General features: G+C 36.5%; 1 protein-coding gene across 1 annotated transcript; it reads right to left on the reverse strand.

The window, feature by feature from the left end:
• Window positions 1-5,859: 5,859 nt before the first annotated feature.
• Window positions 5,860-17,027, reverse strand: ELOVL7 (ELOVL fatty acid elongase 7). The gene is made up of 5 exons (XM_069492581.1): window positions 16,953-17,027; window positions 16,021-16,077; window positions 13,966-14,071; window positions 8,464-8,600; window positions 5,860-6,069 (listed from the first exon to the last, which is right to left on the reverse strand). The coding sequence occupies exons 1-5, from the start codon at window positions 17,025-17,027 to the stop codon at window positions 5,860-5,862; spliced, it is 585 nt and encodes a 194-aa protein (XP_069348682.1).
• Window positions 17,028-22,908: the final 5,881 nt, after the last annotated feature.

The raw sequence follows: 22,908 nt of genomic DNA on the forward strand, positions 1-22,908 counted from the left end.
ACATAAAAGTTACCATCTTAACCACTTTTAAGTGTACAGTTCAGTAGTGTTAAGCACATTCATATCGTTGTGCAACTGATCTCCAGACTCTTCATCTTGCAAAATTGAAACTTTGTGCCCATTAAACAATAATTCTCCACATCATCCTCCCTCCAGCCCCTGACAACCACCATTCCACTTTCTGTCTCTATGAATTTAACTGTGCTAAGGACCTCATGTCATTGGAGTCTTACAGCACTTGACTTTTTGTGACTGGCTTATTTCATTTAGCACAATGTCCTCAAGGTTCATCTATGTTGCAGCATGTATCAGAATTTTTTTCCCTTCTAAAGCTGAATAGTGTTCTATTGTATGTATATAGCACACTTTGTTTATCCATTCATCTGTTAACAAATATTTGGGTGGCTTGCACCTTTTGGCTATTGTGAATAATGCTGCTATGAATAGGAGCATACCGCATGCAAATACCTAAGACCCTGGGTATTTTGGGTATATACCCAAAACAATGGGTATATACCCAAAAGTAAAATCGCTAGATCAAATGGTAATTCTATTTTTAGTTTTCTGAGGGACCACCATACTGTTTTCATAGCAGCTGTAACATTTTACAGTCCAACAGTGCACAAAGGTTCCAGTTTCTCCATATCCTCTCCAACACTGTTATTTTGGTTTTTTTGGTAGCCATTCACACACAATGGGTGTGTGGGTATTTTAAAAACATAAATAAATGTTTATTTTGTTTATGTGGAAATTAGAGATATAGAAAAAATAAAAGTGAATGTAAAAAATAAAAATGTTTTAAAACATTTTAAAATGCTACATTGTAAAATGAAAAAGCAAAAGGTTGCTATGTAACTATAAAAAGAGCCCTTGTTAAAAAAAATACAAAAACTTTAATGGAAAAATGGGCAAAGGACAGGGATGGAAGATTGTCAGAGATAAAACAGAAGTACCTAATAAATATATAAAGGGCTGATCTTGGGTGATGGGGACACAGGGATGAGAGCCTGTCTACCTCTCTGATGGTTTCGCAGGTGGTCATGAGGGCAAAGGGGTCTCATGCCCCTCCTGTAGCAGGCAGGCATCAAGGGTACTTCTTTTCTGCTCTGCAGGGACTGTAACTCCAACTGATTGATCCATTTAATACGAGAATGGTGGCCAGAGGGCCAGAGGAAACATTTCCTTCCCCAGTGCCAAAAACAATAATGTATTGGGAATGCTCCGTGGAAGACATAGAAAAGAATCAAGTCCTTAAAAAGCTCTACAAACATGGACAAATGCGATTACCTCAGTTGCCTACTCAAACTTCATTTCTTACCTTCTTTCTCACTAATAGAATCTGATTTATTGGAGATGACAATGTGCCCATCTAGAAAATTATATTTCCCAGCTTCCCTTGAAGCTAAGGGTGGCCATAAGGCAGTGTTGACCATTGAGATGTAGGTAGAAATTGCCGTGTAGGCTCCTGGAAAAGTCTTTTAGAAGGAAACAGACCTAGACTCTATTTTATTTGGTACCCTTGGAGGCACATGAAGACATATTCTTCCCTTGTGACACACAGCATATGCAGACTTTCTCTGTGCCCTGCCCCTCCCCAGAGCACTTAGCTATATGGTATAATGCTTTAAAACAGGCAACAATCACAGTCTGTTACACTCAACTGCTTCCAACAAAAGGGAAATATTGTTAAATGGTAGTGACAAGGAGCCTCGGGTTCCACATAAGGGACTCCTCTCCAGAGCCTCTCATAACCAGACTGATCAGGTTACTCCTCTGATCAAAAATCTTCAGTGGCTCTCAATGAACATTCTTTATTGTTTCAGCAACACTAACCACTTAACATTAGGAAAACAGATACTGTAAATTGACAATAAACTTTTCATTTGTCAGCATGTATGCTGCCTTAGTTTTCATTAAATTTTTATGTAGGCCTGTCTTTTTCTAACTATACTGTATACTTCTTAAGGGGAGGGACCATACCCAGGACATTTTAAAGTTTCTTACAATACTTAGACACAGTGACTGCTCTTAAGTACTGACCGACCACTGATGAATAATCACGTCACTTCCATCATTTTGATTCCTAAGTTGGAATTTAAAATAACATCTTATGGAACATTATAATATATGAAATGCTTTTTAAAAGCTGGAAAATTCCAAACATGCACAAAAGTAGAGAGAAGAGTGTAACAAACTCCTATGAACCAAACCTGTTACCCAACTTTAACAGTTATCCACACCTCCCTTTTGTTTTACTAGAGCGTATTAAAATGAACACAGACAAACTATCATTTTACATACACATACTTCAGTGTATACTTCTCACTGACAAGGACTTTAAGAATGTATCTCCAATACAGTAAGCACACCCAATATTAATAATTTATTATCTTTTAATATTTAGTTCATGTTCAGTTGTATCTAATTGTTACAAAAATGCCCTTTTATGATTTGATCTGTTCAAGTCAAGATCCAAATGACATTTGGTTAGCATATCTTAAGTCTTTTTTAATCTATAAAAGTTCCCTTCTCTGTTCCTTTTTAAAAATGCATTTATTGAAGAATCTGGGTCACTTGTCCTATAGAATTTCCTACATTCTGGATTTGGCTGATTGTATCCTCTTGGTGTCTTTTAACATCTTCCTCTATCCACTGTATTTCCTGTAACTGGTAGGTTAAAAATAGAGGACTGATTAGATTCAAGTTTTAAACAAATTTTGGCAAGAATACTTCATAGTATTATTGCACATTAAGAGACATAATGTCTGGTTGTCCCACTTTGAATGACATTAAGATTCATCAGTGGGTTCAGGCTGTGTCGGTATAATTCATTCATTATAAACTTCACTGTCAACCTTTTACCTAATTGTTTTAGCAACTGGTCATGATCATTAGCTAGAGCCATTATTTCAGTAGGGATGGAAAAACTATTCTGTTTTAATTTGGTATTCCTTTTCATTTAAAACACCTTGCCCACTACCCCACCACCCATTTTGAAATTTTGTACACCTTAAACACACAACTCAAACTCAAATTCCTTCATAGAGCCATAGAGTTTGCAAATGGCAGGACTGTCACTCGTCCAGCATCTATCATCTGCTGCTCTGTAGCTTAATTTCGTCTGCCAGTCTGTAAGCTCCAGGAGGTCCCAATTATGTCTTAGGCAACAGGGCTCTGAACACAGCACATGTACAACACATATGTAAAATACTCTGATTTGGTGAGTATTCAAATTAAAGACCGCCTACACATGCAAACACGTGCAGCTAGACTCCGAAATGAAATATACACACACATATATATACATGCAGTACCACAAATTTATTGTAATACACAGAGAAAAACAAACCCACACTTTGCCAACATCCACAGAGTTTTCCAGTCTTTAAAAAGTTAACAGAAATAATGGACAACTGAAAGAGTATACCTCATAATTTCATAATTTATCTCAGAATATAGTATACTCAATTAAAAATTCTACTTAATGAGAATTAAGACGGTAAAAATGGCAATGTTCCATAGATATTTAGATATCTATATTTGTATTTATTTACATTATACATATAGCTCCTCAAGGATTCATAGAGCTTTGTATAATAAACTAGATTTTGTAACTGGGCTTTTTGTTAGGTAAGCAAACCTTTAGGCAATAAAGTCCTGAAAAGTGAGATGAAACCCCAATAGAAACTCCATGTGACCACACAGAATCCTTTTAACAAAACATTGCCCATACAAATTCTATATCTAGTGACATTCATTTTCATCTACTGATGTTTATACGCAGGACACTTCTGCCAGCCGTGATTTCTTTTGTAACATTCTACCCCTTCACTTCTGTTCATATAATTGAGAATGTGGTTTAATCACATGTTAGTTCATAGGCAAGGCAAACATGTTAAAGAGTATAGGAAGGCTAGTGAGGTTGTATGATGCAGGTCAGAAAGTAAATAAGAAATAAATAGAACTCTCCTGTTTCATCTTCTTCTTTTATTTTTGCCTCCTTTTGGTCTTTACCCTACTCGTGTCTTTGAAAATTATGTGTATGTATAACAGCACCTATCATACCTTCTCATTTTAGCATAGGTTGGATATGAAGATCCCAAACTGAAAAACACTTAAGGAATTCTGAGACCTTTATAGTGAAATAAATTAGAACAACTGTTTCTTTTAGCTATGCTCTACTGTTCTTTATCCTTTACTTAAAAAATAGGAAATTTCTCCCACTTAGCAACCCTCATCTTCTCGTACTGTAAGCAAGTGAATCAAAAAAGGTCACTTAAAGGCAAATATATGAATCTGGCAAGTGTGAAGATAAAAGGCCATGATATTGAGTAAAACTTAGGTTTTGTTGTACAATAAGTATCCCTGTGTGCTACACAATAACTGGGCCCTTAAGTACTAATTGTTTAAAATCTTACAAACATAAGCAGTCCTTCAAATTTGAGTATAAATAAAACAAGAAAAAAAAGCAATAGGGAAAAATTCACAAATGTCCAAATATTGCTATTTCTTGGACAAAACTCTATTCACCAGCAGTTTTGGTTCTCTGACAAGAGAATGTGAGAACAAGAGAATTTTCGGAAGTAGCAATTTTATAAGAAACAAAACCTATGCTAAATGAATTCAGTCCTTCATTATATGGTTTACAGGTCTGAAAAAAAGAAATCCAAGTTATGAATTAATATACAATTCTGTAAAATATTTTCTCATGCAGTGTATCTATAATACTAACTATAGAATCTTTAACTATTATGTGGTCTGTCTCTATCTCAAAGTATAACAGCCCTTACTTACATGATGGAATCTTCCCCAGATATTCTCTGTGCCACCATTTGCTTCCAGTGGCTTCACAAGGCACTGTAACCCACATCTGGAGATTGTGTAAATGGGTGGTCTAAAATTATTTATGATTTGAGGGTACGTGCAGTGTGCCAATGATATGAACATTTAAGGAGCTAACCAATATATATTTAACCAAGGTAATCCTATAAGCCATGACAATATGAGAAAATGACATTAATAAAACAGATAACAAATTTTTCCCACCGAACTACACAGTACTTTTTTCATTAACAAATTCACCTCTTTCCAGAGATCAAAGTTAATGATAAAATAGTAAGAGCAAATGTTTGTGAACCCGTCAAAACAAATCACCTTGTTTTCAAAATATTAACTGAACTTTAGTGTTCAGTGTATCACTAACTGAAAGGACTGTTACTTTGAAACAGTGTGTACAACTAAAGTGTCTTATGCACAACAAAAGGAAGTCTTATCAAAACTGATGGTGGCTACTCAAAAGATCCATTAAAAATTATCATTAGTGATTTTAAATGACAACTTATCAAAAATTCACTTAATGTTCACTTTGTTAGCTCTTTAGAATGGAAATTTAACTCTAGAGTAAGTACAGTATATTCTGAATATCAGCAGCAAATGACAAAGTCAGAGCACACAGTTAGAGGTTTCCAGACCCAGCAGAAAGCATCTACTGTACTACATGGATCTCTGTCTGTGTTCAAAATACCTAATGATATTTTTCATGTATACCAGACTTCCTTGAAGAGTACAGTATAGCTTCACATCTTCCTTTCACTGTAACAAAATGTATTAAACAAAACATTTAGATTAGGTTTAAAAGCAGCTAAAAATCTTCAGGCTGCTCTAGGCTCTAATTCTCAGAAGACTGTTACCTGGGAGCTTTGGATTCTCAAATATCAGAAATTCCAATTAACTTATCATAAAAATACAAGCTCTTAGTTTTGAAAAGTATACAAAATGCACTGCATAGGTAAATATCTCTTGATTGTCAAGGAAGACAAGATATCAGTCTCCATCATAGATTCATGTTTTGCTTGTATTTCAGTGATCTTTGTTTTTGTGGTTTCCATTTTTCACAGCTTTGGGCAGCCTCTGACCTTTGGTATAAGCACAGTACCAAAAATGGAGAAAAAGCAGCAGAAACATGAACCCATAACTCAGAATGATGTACAGAAAGATTGGGAACTGGTACTTGCAATCCTCCATGAAAAAGAACTGGGATGCGTGGACGGTGACAATAATAAACTGGACCTAAAAGATGAAAAAGTGAAAAAAAATTGTTCAGATATGAACAGTTACAATTCTTTGCCTACTTATGTTTACACACTCCCCAAGTGCATGGAGTGCACTGTTGGGGAGTCCATGTTGAAGTTCATGTTGAAATCTAGCCCCCCTGGAAGTGATAAGAGGTGGTGCAGTGTCAAAATCCAGATGGGAGCTGGGAACCACTATTCTGTCCTGTCAAACTGCAAAATTCTAGGGGGCCCTATTGAAATGTTTGCTAGAGCTGTGCATACAGCAACCCTTCTACTACTCAGAGAACCAACATAGCAGGTTTTCTTTGGAATCTCTGACCTGAGACCTTGATGCTGATGAAATGCATATGGGACTACTACCTGGTGGCCTAATTTTCCAGGACAATTTCAATTTCAAATATTTTGTCCTGTTGTTAGGCCAGGTATCTCAATTTTTGGAAAATGAAAATATGTTAATTGGAGCCACTCTAATTTTGTAGGAGCATCCCAGACTCCTCATATCTGCCACTTGTCCTCCACTGTCCTAGATAAAAATGTATCTTGGCTGCCAACTGAGGCAGAGAATCTACAAGGAATGAAAGAGCACTGGTGGCCCTCCTAGCAGTGCTCAAGGGCTCTGTGAAACAAAACATAACTACACAGTCCTGAGAGGGACACTTTCTAGGGTAATGTTCAGATTTTTTGGTTATTTTTTCCTGATGAAAAGGCAATATGTGTTCTATGGATATTTTAGAAAAGTAAAACTCTATAAAGAAATAGATAATTATCCACAATCCATCTAGTTATAACTATGGTTAAGATTTTCACAGCTTGTTTTATTATCATTTTATCCTTATCATCACCTTTCCTTGCATTATCTTAATGAACTTTTATGATATTCCTGCAGAGTAGCCACAATTATTCCTCTCATTTTGCAGAACAGGAAACAAAACCTTGGAAAGGCAAAGCAATGTCCTCAATGTTCTATGAGTGTGTGTGTGTGTGTTTGTATAATTGGCACCTTTGAGATAACAAATGTCTACCCTTTTTTTCTATATAAGTATTTTTCTACATTATTAAAAAGTTTTTACAACATTTAAGAGTATGTTAAGTGGAAAAAAAAAAGCCTAGTACAAAATTGCATATGCAGTATAGTACAAATCATGTCAAAGGTATACACATATATGCATAAGAGAGAAAAGATAGATGAGAACAAAATAAAAATATCAGCACTGATTATCCATGGGTGATGGAATTACATTTATTTATCTTTTTCTTTGCTAAATTGGGTATTCTAATTTCTCTATAATGAGCCTATACAATAAGAAAAAATACTTTGAAAGAAAGCAATGGTGAATAATTTTCATGACTTCATAGTATTCCAAAGTATGAATTAAAATAATATATTTCACCATTTCCTTATGGTTAGGCATTTAGATTGTTGCCAATTTCAGATACAATAAATAACTATGCAAGGACATACTCTGATCTTGATTTAGGATCCTTACAGATTAAAACATCAATCTCTCACCTGAGAGAACATGTTATATGAATATAACAAATTTCATTTACCAAGTTATAGATTTTAATAGAAATTAAGCTTCAACAGACTAAACCCAAATTCATACTTTCTCCTTGATGTTACTAGCAGAATATGACACTGAGTTACTACAAACTGCAAATGTGGAAATACAAGGATGGCAGGATTCTCCTTTTAATAGAAATCAATAAAATTTAAAGTAAATCACCATCTCAAACCCACAGTAATTCTTCAAAAAATTAAATGCCATATATTTTTAGAATTAATAATATGAAGGTATTATTAGGTCTAAACTGAGGCCTTTGCTATTTCAAACATTGTTTACTTACAGGCAGTATTCAAATTACATAATGCATATATATTGGCCTACCACTCTACACATTTAATTCTCACAATAATTTTTATTGATGTGAGGAAAGACAGACTAATAAATTTTAGGACTACATAGGCAGGGACATAAGAAGGCTCATCATTCCCTCAAAGTCACTTAGATCTACAATACAGAATTTCTAACTTCTAATTTAGTATTATGCCTATTGAGAGTCACATAATTTGGGGATTATTTTGATCATAAATGTATTTATTATTGTATAAAGGTATAAAATAATATAAAGATGATATAAAAATACACATGCTGGTTTATTTGTCTGAGACTCTTGGTTACCAAATATGCTTTATTTTCAACAAAGTTCCTGATAAAGTTCATTTAACATAGAAAGAATAATGATGGCATGCCATGTAGGGGCCAGACACTACACCCCTATTGTTTGTAAACTTTGTTCTTCATTTAGTGAATATCCTAATTCACAGTGAGGACAAGTGACTCCAGTTTAGTTTTATATCTGGTTATAAAGAAAATTAATTACTCACAAGCTGTAATGATGTCAAATATTTTTTCCACCACAAGTACTTATAGTAGGCAGGTCCCAAAGCACATATCCCATAGTAGGTATACATGATTACATGTACAGCTGTATTTAGAAAGGCATGGAATGTTCCCAAACCACCTGGAAAATAAAATTGTTGTAACATGGGGGCATTGTTCCCTAAAATGAAACACATTTTTGTCTGAACTGAGATTTAGTATAATTATCTCTTAAATTTTTGTAGGAAGAAAATATCCATTCTGTTAAACAGCCCTCACATTAGAGAGAGCTGGATAATATATTTTCATAAAATACACAAATCTTATAAAGTAAATTAGCACATCTTTATTTATTTTGTTATATCTTTACCTTAAGATGGCCTCATGTTTGGGTTTACTTAGCCAACTTAGTGGAGTTACCTTTTAAATATGTTATGCTGCTAAATAATAGTAGTAAAATTCAATTTTTAGTGAAGAATAACATAAAGTTCACAAAGTACATTAATCTTAAGTGTACAACTTGATGATTTTTCACAGATGTATACACCCACAGAACCACCAAAATCGAGATATAGAACATTTCCAATACTACATAAGTATTGCCCCTTTGAGGAATATACCCCTCCCAAGGTAACCTTTATTCTAACTTCTATCATCAACCATTAGTTTTGCCTGTCATTAAACTTCACATAAATGCAATTACATAGAATATCCTCTTTGGTGCCTGCTTCGGCATACTGTTTCCATTCATGCGTGTTGGTGTGTATATTAGTAATCTGTCTTTTTACTGCTGTGTAGTATTACACTATGTGAATGCATCACTATTTATCCATTCTTCTATTGAAAGACATTTGGGTTATTTCTAATTTGGGCTATTTTAAACAAAGATGCTAAGAATATTTTGTACATGTCATTGTGTGAAATCAAATTCACTTTTCTCACCATCAATAATTTTCATTAAATAATTTTGGCAGTAAAACCATTAGCTTTCATTAGTCAGCTACGTCAAATTTGCTTTAATCAATTATTATTTTTCCAAAATAAATATCTATTAATGGTTAAACCATCCTTGCTTACTGCTTTCATTTGATTATGCCTTCCTATCTTGGTTTTCCTCTTTTAATTTCACCACATCTCCTATTGATCACCTTCAATTTAGAACAGAAGCAAAGAACATTTGGAAATATAAGAAAAGGGCATTTCAGCTGTCTTTAGATATGGTACTAGTACAGTGCAAGGGGTAACAGGTTAATGATGGAGGGAAAAAAAACAAAAAACTCTTCCTTAGGGTCTTTTTCCTATGAGGAACAATCTAGAAGAATCTGTATTCCTTTTTTTTTTTTTTTTGAGACAGGGTCTCACTCTATTGCCCCATGTAGAGTGCTGTGGCATCATCATAGCTCACTGCAACCTCAAACTCCTGAGCTCAAGCAATCCTGTCTTGGTCTCTGAAAGTGCTAGGATTACAGGCGTGAGCCACCGTGCCCAGCTGAAATCTGTATTCTTTATGTACGACCTGACTCAACTAGTAACGTTGACCTGGAATTTAAATTTTTCTCTAAAATATTCTATTTTCTTAATACCAGTATTCTTTAATTCTAGAAATCAAGCAAAACCTCATAAATTCAGACTAATTATGTTAGAGGAAGGACTGAATTCATAAATACTATGAACTACAGAAAGTTAAAGGAAAATACAAATGTATCACTTCTAATATAATCTCCTAAGGAAAAATGTCATAAAACACAGTAGAAATTACTTTTTAATAATTATTCATAATTGCAGCTATTCTAGATATTTCTAGATACTACCACTGCTAAAGAACTCCTTTAAAATAACATGTTTTGAATAATTACTTGTAAATGGTTAAATATTCCCTCCAAGCCTCATTCATGCTACACTGTGCTTCATAAACTGTCTCCTTCTGCCTAGAGTAAATCAAATTTTAGCTAATCTCTCAATTATAACAAATTTCACGTCAGGAGGAACTGAATTAATGAAGCTTATTACAACTTTCCAGCTTTTATTGTTTACATTTGGACTGGTCTTCTTTTCCAAAAGAAATTTGAATAAAGAAATTACAGTGGTATAAAAACACCCTTTGTAGGGTAACTTAACAATGGAATAATTGCCTATTTCTGATAGTTTAGGAGTCAAGCTGCTTACCACAGGATAAGCCAAATACCTCTCAAGTCCACTTGTGCCTCACGATAATATACACACAGGAAATCTATTTCACCCTTGACATGAAACTATATGAGAGCCTTTCCAACTAAGACCCCTCTCCCATTATTTGGTAGAGGAGTGTCTATTTTCCATTTGGACACTTTCACCATTTAAATGTCTGAAAATGAGGATCCTACAGAGAGGGATTTAACAAAGCACTAGTGTAGCTAAGAGTGTCAGTAACGGTTACTGATCAAAATAAGCTATCAAACAAAATTAACATATTTACTTACTCTAGTTATGATTATTTTCTAAGTTATTTTAATAAGTTTATTTATAGAATAATCATGTTTTAATTAATAATGCTTTATGTATCTTTGGGAGGCTTTTCTAATAAAGTACCTTCTAAGCTTGGTTTCTTTATGACTATGAGTCTAAAAACGAACATCTCAGAATGAATTACAATTAGTGCTGTCATGTGTTATTTTTTTGCTTTGGAAAAAATAAAGGAATCACCAGGGGAATTATATGGAAAAAATAAAGGCATCACCTAGGTAATTATCACAATTCTCCATATCTCTAGGAGGGAGTATATGCATAATTAATACAAAAACCTGCCACAGAAATATTTTCATCATATTCAAAAGAAAAGTTGGATTGCCATTATCCCAGCAAGGAGTAGGGCAGGTAAACAGGAAATTAAATACTAGATAAAGACCAGCTGTGCTCAAGTTTTTACAAATAGTTTAAACGGGACAGTTTCATTCCAGGAATGGAAGCTGGTGCCAAACCACACTTCTGGAAATAGCTCTTGTTGCTGTGCTTGTCACTGAATAGGTATCAGGTATGCTGAACAAGCATTTACTATAACTCCACACATAAGACTGAATAGAAATGCCAATTCATGGAAATATGAGAGAGAAGAAAACATTATTTTCTACTATTTACATTTTGTGAAGAAGAAAGGGGATTAAGGTGTGGATAAGGAAACCATTGATGTCCCTAACCACGGTAACATGCAAAAATTGAGGTAGGCCGGGCGCGGTGGCTCACGCCTGTAATCCTAGCACTCTGGGAGGCCGAGGCGGGTGGATCATTTGAGCTTAGGAGTTGAAGACCAGCCTGAACAAGAATGAGACCCTGTTTCTACTAAAAATAGAAAGAAATTAGCTGGACAACTAAAAATATATAGAAAAATTAGCCGGGCATAGTGGCGCATGCCTGTAGTCCCAGCTACTCGGGAGGCTGAGGCAGGAGGATCGCTTGAGCCCAGGAGTTTGAGGTTGCTGTGAGCTAGGCTGACGCCACGGCACTCACTCTAGCCTGGGCAACAAAGTGAGACTCTGTCTCAAAAAAAAAAAAAAAAAAAAAAAATTGAGGTATATCACAGTTTAAATTTTCATTATTGGGAACCACTGCTTGTTTTTGAAATGGAAGCTAGACTATTAATGGACTCAAACATAGAAGTTAGAAAAATGTTCAACTCTATTCTTTAAATAAAATTTATTTTTCCCATTATTGAACTCTTTAATATAGAAAAACTGGAAAATACAGAGAATGGGAGGGAAAATAAAGAAGGGGAGGGAAATTGCTTTTTGTTTCAATATCGCCAAATCACCTCTGTTTATATTCTGGAATATTTCTTTCTAATCTTTTTTTCTATTTATTTTCAGTGTTGTGATATAGTATTCTGGTCTCATGGAAGAAGCAAGGATAAATAAATCCTAAGGGTGTGAAAGCACCTTTTCTAGCATACTCTAAAAATAGAATAGTCATCTATCTCTGATAATTTAGGAGTCACACTGCTTAACAGAGAGGATGAGCTAAATGCCTCTCAATATCATTTTCATTTCACAATTATGCATATATAAGAAATCATAATCGCTCTATTAGTGAATGTTTAGGTATTTTCCAATTTCTCATCAACGCAAATAAGGTGCCAATGTATGTCACTGCAAAAAGAACTGAGAGGGACTATATGCATACGAGAGGAAACAAAAGCATAGAAAGTAAGGAAAAGTAAAATAATGGAGATCAAATAATATAGCTACCCTTGATTTGAGAAATGGACACAGCTGAGACTATCTTGTCCAAACGTAAGGTAAATTTTTACATGAATATAAATCATAAGAAAAACAGCTACATTCACTTAAAAAAAATTCCTCAACAGATAAATGCCAGTTTGGGGCAAGGAGGTACTTTACACAACTGGAAAATCTAAAGCCTATAAGCTATGGTAGGAACAGCCCTTAACCCACGATTCACAGCCTGTGTGTTTCCTGTGGATTCTGGCATCCCCTTCCTGCCACTGGCTTATCTGTGTCCTTTTCATGCTCTGAGACATGTGCATTCCCCCCTCCTCCCATGCCTTAGAGGGTCTAGAACTCAAGTAAGAGTTCTTCAATTGTGGTTCCCCTTTTCTTTTAGTCTAGCAGAGTCAGAATGCCTAATAGAGGCAAGCTATTCACAGGAATATTAAAGCATTGCCTAATATGGGGTACAGGCCTAATTAAAGACTTCTTAAATTTAAGAAACTAGAAAAAATAAATCCCTCAACCCAATTTTGCTAAGGTAAAAATATGTCCTTGGGGATAACATTATTTAAAATGTTATGACAGGATAAAATTACTTCCACACATAAGACTGAACAGAAATGCCAATTCATGGAACATATGAGAGAGAAGAAAACATTATTTTCTACTATTTACATTTTGTAATGTGGTCCAGTTTTCTCTAATTCTAGATGTTCAGAAGAATAAAATCAAAATGGAACCAAAAAAAAGAGCTTGTTGGCCAAGCTTTTGACTTAAACTATTTTTGACCTTAAAAACAATATCAATACATCCTTCAATATAGTAAGATGCTTTGGGAAGTTGGGATAACCACAATTTGATGCATCTTTAAAGAGTTGTTAGCTGCTGGGGTATGTGTCAGCTACTAGAAATTTGAAGGCAAACAAGATATGGAACTTGAGCTAAACATTCTAACTTCCTGAGACCCTATCTAACTATACTCCTATAAAGCCAAGGCTTTTACCATTTTATTTATTTATTTATTTAAAGACATTTAATAAGATGCAAATAAAATCCAAGCAAAACAACTAAAAATATGTGTAGAAGAATGTGCCCAAAAGTTATGCATATCTAAAGAGTAGGGAGAATTTACTTAAGAATCCTATGTTTATGTTTCAGATAATAATGAATGAAAGTCAGAAGTTTAACCACAGTGACGCTTTGATTTTTTGGGTTTCTTATAAATCACATTTAAGGATAAGATTTTTGTTCATAGCATATACAAATGTTATCATTTATAACACATGATCCCAATTTTCCCTTGGCTACCTGCAGCAAATTTGACTCCAAACCACCAGGTCCATGGCATGATGGTATGATGGAAGACATGAAGGAAAGTCACTTGGCTATTTTTCTTACGCAGAACAAAAAAGACCTGAAATAATTTAAAGAATATCAAGTTCATATAAAAGCATATGGTAATTTATAAAGTATTACAAAAATGTTGGCAAAGTACAAACTATTCCATATCATAATTTGCTTTGCAAGTCACAGAACGCTTACAGAAGCAGCTGATTCTGCAAGGGATAACTCAAAAACTAACTAGTATGAAAGAATTTAGGTAGAATGCCTAGTCATGGGAGGAACCAATAAAAAGGTGAAAAGAAATTTTACATGGTCTGAAAAATCAAAGATATAAAGTGAAGAATATGGCTAAAAATTATTGAAAGAAATACTATTAGTAAAAAAAAAACAACAAAAAAACCGACCAGTGGAAAAACTCAAACAGTTATATTATAAAAAAGCAAAGCTGCAAAGGAAAAATGAGAAGAGGAATGAAGGCACCATTTGGACTGAACATATCCTGTGGTTTGCAGAAATTCTACAAACAAAAGAGTAGAAATTTCGGTGTGGGGGGATGCTTAAAAAATAGTCTACAGCAAAATTCAGTGCTAAGTTAGACTTTTAAATACAGGACTAAACAGAATTGTATGAAGAAAAGTATTAATAGGACTATTTGAGAAATGTAGTTTAGGGGACATAGAAGCAGCAACAGTTTCCAGGCGGAAGCTAGAACTGAGAACCCGCAAAGCAGAGACAAGGAAGCCAAAATGCATTCACTTATGCACATGGAGGAAGGCAGTGTGGTGCAACAGAAAAAGCCATAAACTATCAATCTGGTCCTAGTCCCAGACAGTACCAGCATTCCTCTGGGTAAGTCACTTAACTTCTTGGCTTCAATTTTTTTTTTTTCAGAGTGAGGGCTCTGGACTAGATCAATGATTCTCAACTCTGGCTGCATATTAAATATCCAAGAAGTTTTTAAAAAATAGCCATGCCTGGTCTCTACTACAGATCATTTGGCATCAGATGGCTTGGTTTGGCTTGGTTTTCCCCAGTGCAATTAATTCTTCTGCACCATGAAGGCTGAAAACCACACAGGTTCTCAGAGAGTGGTCCCTGGACCAACAGTACTAGCACCCTCTGAGAACTTGTTAGAAATGCAAATTCTGGAGCCCCACTCAAGACCTGTTGAATCAGAAACTGTGCGGGTGGGGGTCTAGGCATCTGTGTTTTAACAAGCCCTGCAGGGGATTGTAATGCATGCTAAAATTTGAGAACCACTGGATTCTATGCTTACTAAAGCCCCTTCCAATTCTAACATTATATGATTAGTCAACAGAGAAGGTAAAGCATGTTGAGATTTCCTATAAGAAATGTAGTGGTACATATTCCAAAGAGAGAACACACTTGTCAGTCTCAGAGCCAGAACTGGTTCCAAATAACTATGTTACACTTCACATAAAAAATATAATAAGTATCCAGCTTTCCTAAGCTACTCTGTAAACAAAGGCTCATGGCTTTCTCTCCCATCACAGAGTCTCATCCATGGCACTTGCTTCTCCCAGAACCCGGTCATCCAAGTTCAGAGGGGATCCTCACTAGGATCTGAAGTACGAAGAGACAGGGCCCAATAAGCACGGACTTCAGAAAGGCAGCTGAAAATAGTTTTGGCATTCCCAAAATTACTAATACCCCCGGGGTAAATTATGTCCTCTGTTCTTTGCTTTCTAAACTTGATTCATAAAACTGTCATCCATCTACATAAAGATGCACAGTTTTGCACTATATGTGACAGTTACATGCTTATCTTAATCAAGTGGTAGCTATACAAAAAAAAAAAAAACAAAGTTTGCAAAATACTGAAAAATAAACTTATCCTATCCTTTAAAATTACTAATAATAAAAGGTAGAAAGATAACAGTAAATCTGCCTGAGGAGGAGAGATAACCAAAGTCATCAGACAACTGAACTTTGGCAGTTTCTTTCTTTCATTAAAACAGCAAACATTTATTACCATAAATGTGGTGACCACATACTCACAGTATCTAAAAGCTCAATAAATTTGGAGATGTAATAAAGCCAGCAGGTACGTGCCATCTGCAAAAACATACATAGATATAAATTTATTTCATTTCTCACATGAAAGAAAAGTTTGGTTTTTACAATTTTGGTAAAATGCACATAACATAAAATTACCATATGAATCATTTTCAGGGTACAGTGCAGTTAATTATATTCCCATTGCTGTGCAATCATCACCACCCTCCATTCATAGAACTCTTCTCATCTTGCAACACTGAAATTCTGCACCCATTAAACAATAACTCCCCATTCCCCTTCACACTCCCAACCATCCTACTATATATTTCTATAAATTTGACTACTCTAGGTACCTCATATAAATGGAAATCATGCAGTATTTGTCCTTCTGTGACTAGATTATTCCATTTAGCAAATTGTCATCAAGGTTCATCCATGTTGTAGCATGAGTAAGAATTCCTGCCCTTTCAAAGGCTGAATATTATTCCATTCTATGTATATATCACATTTTTAAATCCATTTCATCCATCCAAGGACACCTGATTGCTTCCACCTTCTAGCTATTGTGAACAATGCTGCTATGAATGTGAGTATACAAATCTCTTCGAGTCCCTGCTTTTGATTCTTTTAGGTATATACCCAAAAGTGGAATTGCTGGATCTTAATGGTAATTCTATTTTTTAATTTTTTAAGGAACTAGATATCAATTTATTTTTAAATCCAAGAAATTCAAAAAGGAAAGCACCAATTTTCATTTTACAGAAAATTATACACTTGACTTTATTTCCCATGATTTTTAGCTTTATTTCCCCTGACACATATAATCTGATAATTGAGTCATTTGCTCATTCTAAATTCACATCCTATGTCACAGAATCCAAAAAGTTTTAACGTTGATTTTGAGTTACAAGTTTTTCCAAAAAGAAACTTACCCGCAAAGCTGTGGGTGACGGTGAATAGTCAACAATTTCACATCGAAATGAATAACCTGTACCCCAGCCAGACATCACAAACTGCAAGAGAGACATGCATATTAAAGAAGGAAAGTATCTGCTCAACAGCCACAACAAAGGTAGCTTTGATTGTGTCTCTTCATTATGTTACCAGCTGAGTCAGCAGTCACTGCACAGGAAAAAGCAGCTAGAACAATTACAAACTACAAACACGTTTGATATCAAAATCTGATATCAAGAATTTTCAAAACTGCAAACTCATATATTATTATATGAACTATGTTCTGACTAAAATACCCATTTTGGGGAATGATTATTCTAAGATAGTGAAGAACAAAAGACTGGGAGTGTTTTGCTTAAATAGCAAATACTGGTAGGCAATTTATCTTAGGTGTATCTATACATGTGGGTGTATTTGTGTACTCTTAAAGGGAATACCTGGCTCTGGATCAGTCTTTTCTGGCAATACCCAATCTTTCCAATTAGTCAATAAATAAATGGGCTAACCAAAATTCCTCAATGTCATAGCCATCAGGTGGCTACGACAACTGGGCTTTTCCTGCCCTTGGCTAATGGGTATGAGGTGAAGTGGTAGTCCATAGCTCAGGTATTGGTTTCGCTTTGGATTCACAAGACAAGAGAAAAATGCTCTTGTTAACAGTAAGAGTGAATAGACTGGGCACAGTGGGTCACACCTGTAATCCTAGCATTCTGGGAAGCAGAGGCGGGAGGACTGCTTGAGCTCAGGAGTTCAAGACCAGCCTGAGCAAGAGTGAGACCTTATCTCTACTAAAAATAGAGAAAAAAAATTAGCCAGATGTGGTGGTACACATCTATAGTCTCAGCAACCTGGGAAGCTGAAGCAGGAGGATAGCTTGAGCCTAGGAGCTAGGCTGACATCAGGGCACTCTAGCCCGGGGTGACAGGGCAAGACTTTGTCTCAAAAAAAAAAAAAAAAAAAAAAACAATAAGAGTGAAATCTGGCAGGCCTTAATTCCAACACACCCACAGAGTGACCTAAGACTGGTGGTGAGAAGGTGGTGAGAAGAAAAAGCCTATTGTTGATAAGTCTGAACTGTAATTCAAAGATTATGCTGACATTATTTCAGTCTGATGGTGAGAAGATCTTCTTTTAAAACAGTATCTGAAAATGAAAACCCAACAGCTCTAATTTTATATTAATGCATATGTTAAATGGTTGACTTAATTTAGGGTACTGACAATAGGATCAGCTCTTCTCCAACTTCTTATTCTCACAAATGCCAGCATCCTCCTTGGAATGTCTTCTTTCTCAGTGTAATGGTTAAATCATTTTCTGTCATTGAGGCAAATCTTAAATTTCTATTTTTAATTACCAGTAAAGCTAAAATGACAACAATAAATTAAATTCAAAAAACAAAGGCTTATGAGGCATTATCAGAATAATATTTTAATGGTGCAAAGAAAGGAAACAAACGAGAATGACAAGTACTAGACTACGGTGTTTAAAAACATACCATCCTGGCCGGACGTGGTGGCTCACGCCTGTAATCCTAGCACTCTGGGAGGCCAAGGTGGGAGGATCGCTCGAGGTCAGGAGTTTGAGACCAGCCTGAGCAAGAGCGAGACCCCCATCTCTACTAAAAAAATAGAAAGAAATTAGCTGGACAACTAAAAAATATATAGAAAAAATTAGCCGGGCATGGTGGCACATGCCTGTAGTCCCAGCTACTCGGGAGGCTGAGGCAGGAGGATCGCTTGAGCCCAGGAGTCTGAGGTTGCTGTGAGCTAGGCTGATGCCACGGCACTCTAGCTGGGCAACAGAGTGAGACTCTGTCAAAACAAACAAACAAACAAAAAAACCCCACCATCCTTTTCTGATATTAGCTCCTTGCTCAATTTATAAGATAATTTAATCACACCATTAATTTGGTGGGCTATGATATCTTGAAAATGAAGACCAGAGAAGTATAAGACATATATTTCACAAATGTGAAAAAAAACTCACAAAAACAAGTCAAAGGAACGAGGGAATGTGACACAGAAATGGCTAAATCTGTTCTACAAAATCCAGCTCTGTCAGCGAGTGTCCCCATGTTCTCTTGTGCTCAGACTCATTTCTGACTAACACTGCAAGTCCAGGAGCTATTTACCTGAACTGTGATGACTGATTCTCCACCTTCCCCTACCCCGAACAAGCGCTGTGTTGAACAGAAGTTGTGTGAATTGGCCTTCTGTGGGGTCTTAACTGGTCTCTGTTAGTGTCCAACTAGTGCCAAGTAACTAGCACATTCAAACAATCAGTATAAAATCAGTCACCTGACTTCCCTTAGTCTGATGTGCTTCTCTTTCACCTTCTTCATGTCTGGCCTAACATCCCTAGTGGAGGTATTTACTGTGTAAACCAAATGAAATCATATTCCACACAATAAACTATACGCCTGAGTGCGTCATCAGCAGAAGACATGCTGCTCAGGTGTCAAAAGTCTTTGCTTAAACAGAGAGTAGAACCTAATGTTTTTCTGATATTAAGTTTAAGAACATTCTAACAGTGGAGCGCTTTTACATATATGTCTGTATTCCAGGCTAGCAATAAGAAAAAACAGTAGTTTATGTTTGGCAGGTAATAAACTCTGAAAGTGGCATATAAGTGACTCAAGTATTAGTGGTAAATGGGAGACAGAAACTCTCAAATTGAGATATTTTCAAACCTTCTTTTACACTGTAATTGACAGAATAGGAACTGAAACTGACTGGTTATGATTTGGATTCCTTCCAAGACTGAGAGATATATTTGGGGATATCACAATCAAGGATACAAGCAGACACAGAACTGAAGAACACCAGAGCATGGAGGGAGTTGAGGACACTTGGTTCCATCCAGATCCAACTGGCTTTATAAAATGAGAGAGCTTAAGGCCCAGAGAGGTTAAGCGACTTGCTCAAAATTAGGTAGCTACTTAGTGACAGAACTGGGACTAACTAGTCCCAGGTCTCCTGGCTTCCATGTGTGTTCTCAACACTATACTATAACATACTACATCCCACCTCTGAGAACTCACTTAGAACTTGCATTATCTTTGCTCCCATCTCCACTACTCTTTCCCTTTCAGTTGCTCATACTCTAGACGGGACAGTAAGAGTGGCCTGTGAGTTAACTTTGGAAATAAAGAAGAAATGGAAAGCAGCAGAGTGGGTCTAGACTTTAGGGAGGACTGTGAGAAAGAAGGCTGGAGCAGAGTTTAGGGGATCGGATCAGGCGGATCTGCAGCAGGAGTCGGGCTGGAAGGAAGCATGTGGAGAGGCTATGGTATGGGGTCACGGGAGGTCAGAGGGGCTGTGCTGGGCCCCCGTGAGCCCCAGCCATGACTAAGCCGAAGCTATGCTGTAAAGGAAGTAAAAAAAAGAGGATAAGGAAGCCAGAGTGGGAAAAGAAGTAAGGAATCCCAGAAAAGAAGAAACATGAGGGCAGCTGAGGCACAGTAGCAGCACGGGGCAAGAGAGAGAATCCATGAATTTCCTTTCAGGTCCTGGAAGATCCCCATCTTTCTTAATGACAGTTAAGGAACATGCTCCCTCACCTACTGCTTTGTATTGGTCTACGTTTTCTGTTCCCACCACAGCCCAATAAACCAAACCAAAACAGTCCACCATCCCATAGCTCACCAGAGGATGCAGAAACCAAGGTTCCTACCAGGACAATGACATTCATCACAGAGTCAAGATGAACTCTGATATCAGACAGACCTGGGTTCCAATGTCAGTCCTCCACTTACTAGCTATGTCATTTTACATTCCTTAATTTCTGAGTATGAGTTTCCTCAAAACTAACATTTATGGATTCATTTAATCATCTATTAAGGCAAAATATGTGCTAGTCCCTGGACTAGATGTTACTTTTTCTCATTACCTATGAGGTAGATTTTACTGAGATCTTCTAATGAGGTTATTATTTGGCCTATTACATAATGATATTTTGGCAAATATCTGCTCTAGTGAGATCAGTTTCTAAAACTGATTAAATCTCAAAGGTTACCCTCATAGTCATAACAAAAACCATAATGACACAAACAGGAAGACTCAGGCAAAATTCTCCCATTAGGAATACTGAAGACACTTGCCTCATAACATATATACACAGAAAAGAGTACTATGAAAAAATTGTATGTTATCATTGCTCTCTTGAGTTCAAAGGGCTTTCGATTCTCCATGAGCTTTGGTCCCAGAGAAGTGACAAAATAGACATAGAGTCCCAGGATGATGGTTTGTGGCAGAAGCGAGGACATGAGGAGCCAATCTTCAACTCTTGGATCTAAGAGAAAAACAATATGTAAGTACACACCCACTTAGCCAAGAGATATCTGATAGGAACCAATATGTCTTTAAGCAAGCATCCAACATTGACAGTGGATTATTAGGGCAACGATCACTAGTGTCTTTAGGAAGGGTGAAAAGAAATCACCAGGAATAGTGACGACACATGCTGTGGCTAGAAACAGTGAAGCTGTCACCATCCCTAAGCCTAGGGCTAGGGGAGGTAGTAGTTATCAGAACCCAGAAGGAAAGAGTCGCACCGAGAAGCCTTCTGGGAGAGGAGCTGTGTTATGCACTGAATATGTGTGTCTCTTTCAAAATTCGTATGTTGAAATTTTAACTGTGAATGTGATAGTATTAGGAGGTGAGGTCTTTGGCAGATGATTAAGTCATGAGAGTGGAGTCCTCATGCATGGGATTAGTGCACTTATAAAAGGTACCCCAGGGACCCAGGGAGCTCTCCTTCCCTCTTTCCCCCACGTGAGCATATAATAAGAAGATGGCAGTCTGTGACCCAGAAGAGGGCCCTCACCAGAACCTGACCACGCTGGCATCCTGATCTCAGACTTCCAGCTTCCAGAACTGTGTGAAATAAATTACTGTAGTTTATAAACAGCCTAGTCCATGGTAACTTGTTATAGCAGCCTGAATGGACTAAGATTGTTGAGCCTAAGAATACTGAGTTATAGAAATGCCCCCTGTATTTCTGGAGAAAAGATTTGATTTCAGAAGTCAAATAAGGCTTTGCCTTAAAGAAAAAATAAATGTGTTAGTTCAAAAGCTGCCTCGTCTCAGGAGGGCATCTCGTTGGTCAGTAATAGCTGCACTTCAAAGAGACAGCTGTAAACTGGGCCTATGGTGCTCACCTGTTTTGAAAGACAAGGCAGGCCTCTCCCTTAGAACCAAAAGGTTGCCGGAGCTGACAGGTGTAGACCCCTGGAGATGAGAGCTAATCAGATAGATATGCTAATGCCCAAGCCGGGCCCAGAGGGAACCATGTGGTTAAAGTAATTAACACAAAGCACAGCTCATGTTGACTTCTGAGATCATCTTTGTCTCCAAGAACACAATCACAGGAGCCAAGATGTCTCTGTTTCTTGCTAAAGTAATAGCCTTATCATAAAACTTAGAAGTTTGCCCCAAGAAGATTTTATAACTCATTGTTCCCCTAGTTAGAGTTAGTTAAAGGATCTGTAGTAGCCTTTTAGGAGACTTTGACCCTAAAGCAAACTGTCTGTTAGTATGTAAATCTCGTTGCCCTTGGCAACGGGAGCCTGTATCTACCCTATAAAATACCTGTGTGGAGTTTCAGTCTTGGATATATTTTATGCAGGAAGAAATATATCCATCCGGATACCCTCCTTTTATCTATTTTCATAAACGTTTACTTTATAAACTATATCTTTGGCTCTGTGTATTATTATTATCATTATTTTATTTTTTACTTCTGTTTCCTACTATTTTTTCATCCTTTGCGATGACCCCTGCCTGAGAGTCCTGATCGGAAGAAAAAACCTCTTTGCGGGGAGCGTAGCTAACTCCCTGCAAAGATAAGCAGTTGAGGAATTTGGCCAGCCCAAGACAATTCTGCAAGTAAGGGGCCAGAGGAAGAAATACTCCAACTCCAACTTCGTCCCTTTCT

Source organism: Eulemur rufifrons, chromosome 17 (genome assembly GCF_041146395.1).
Source record: "Eulemur rufifrons isolate Redbay chromosome 17, OSU_ERuf_1, whole genome shotgun sequence".
In the NCBI taxonomy this organism is placed as follows: domain Eukaryota; kingdom Metazoa; phylum Chordata; class Mammalia; order Primates; family Lemuridae; genus Eulemur; species Eulemur rufifrons.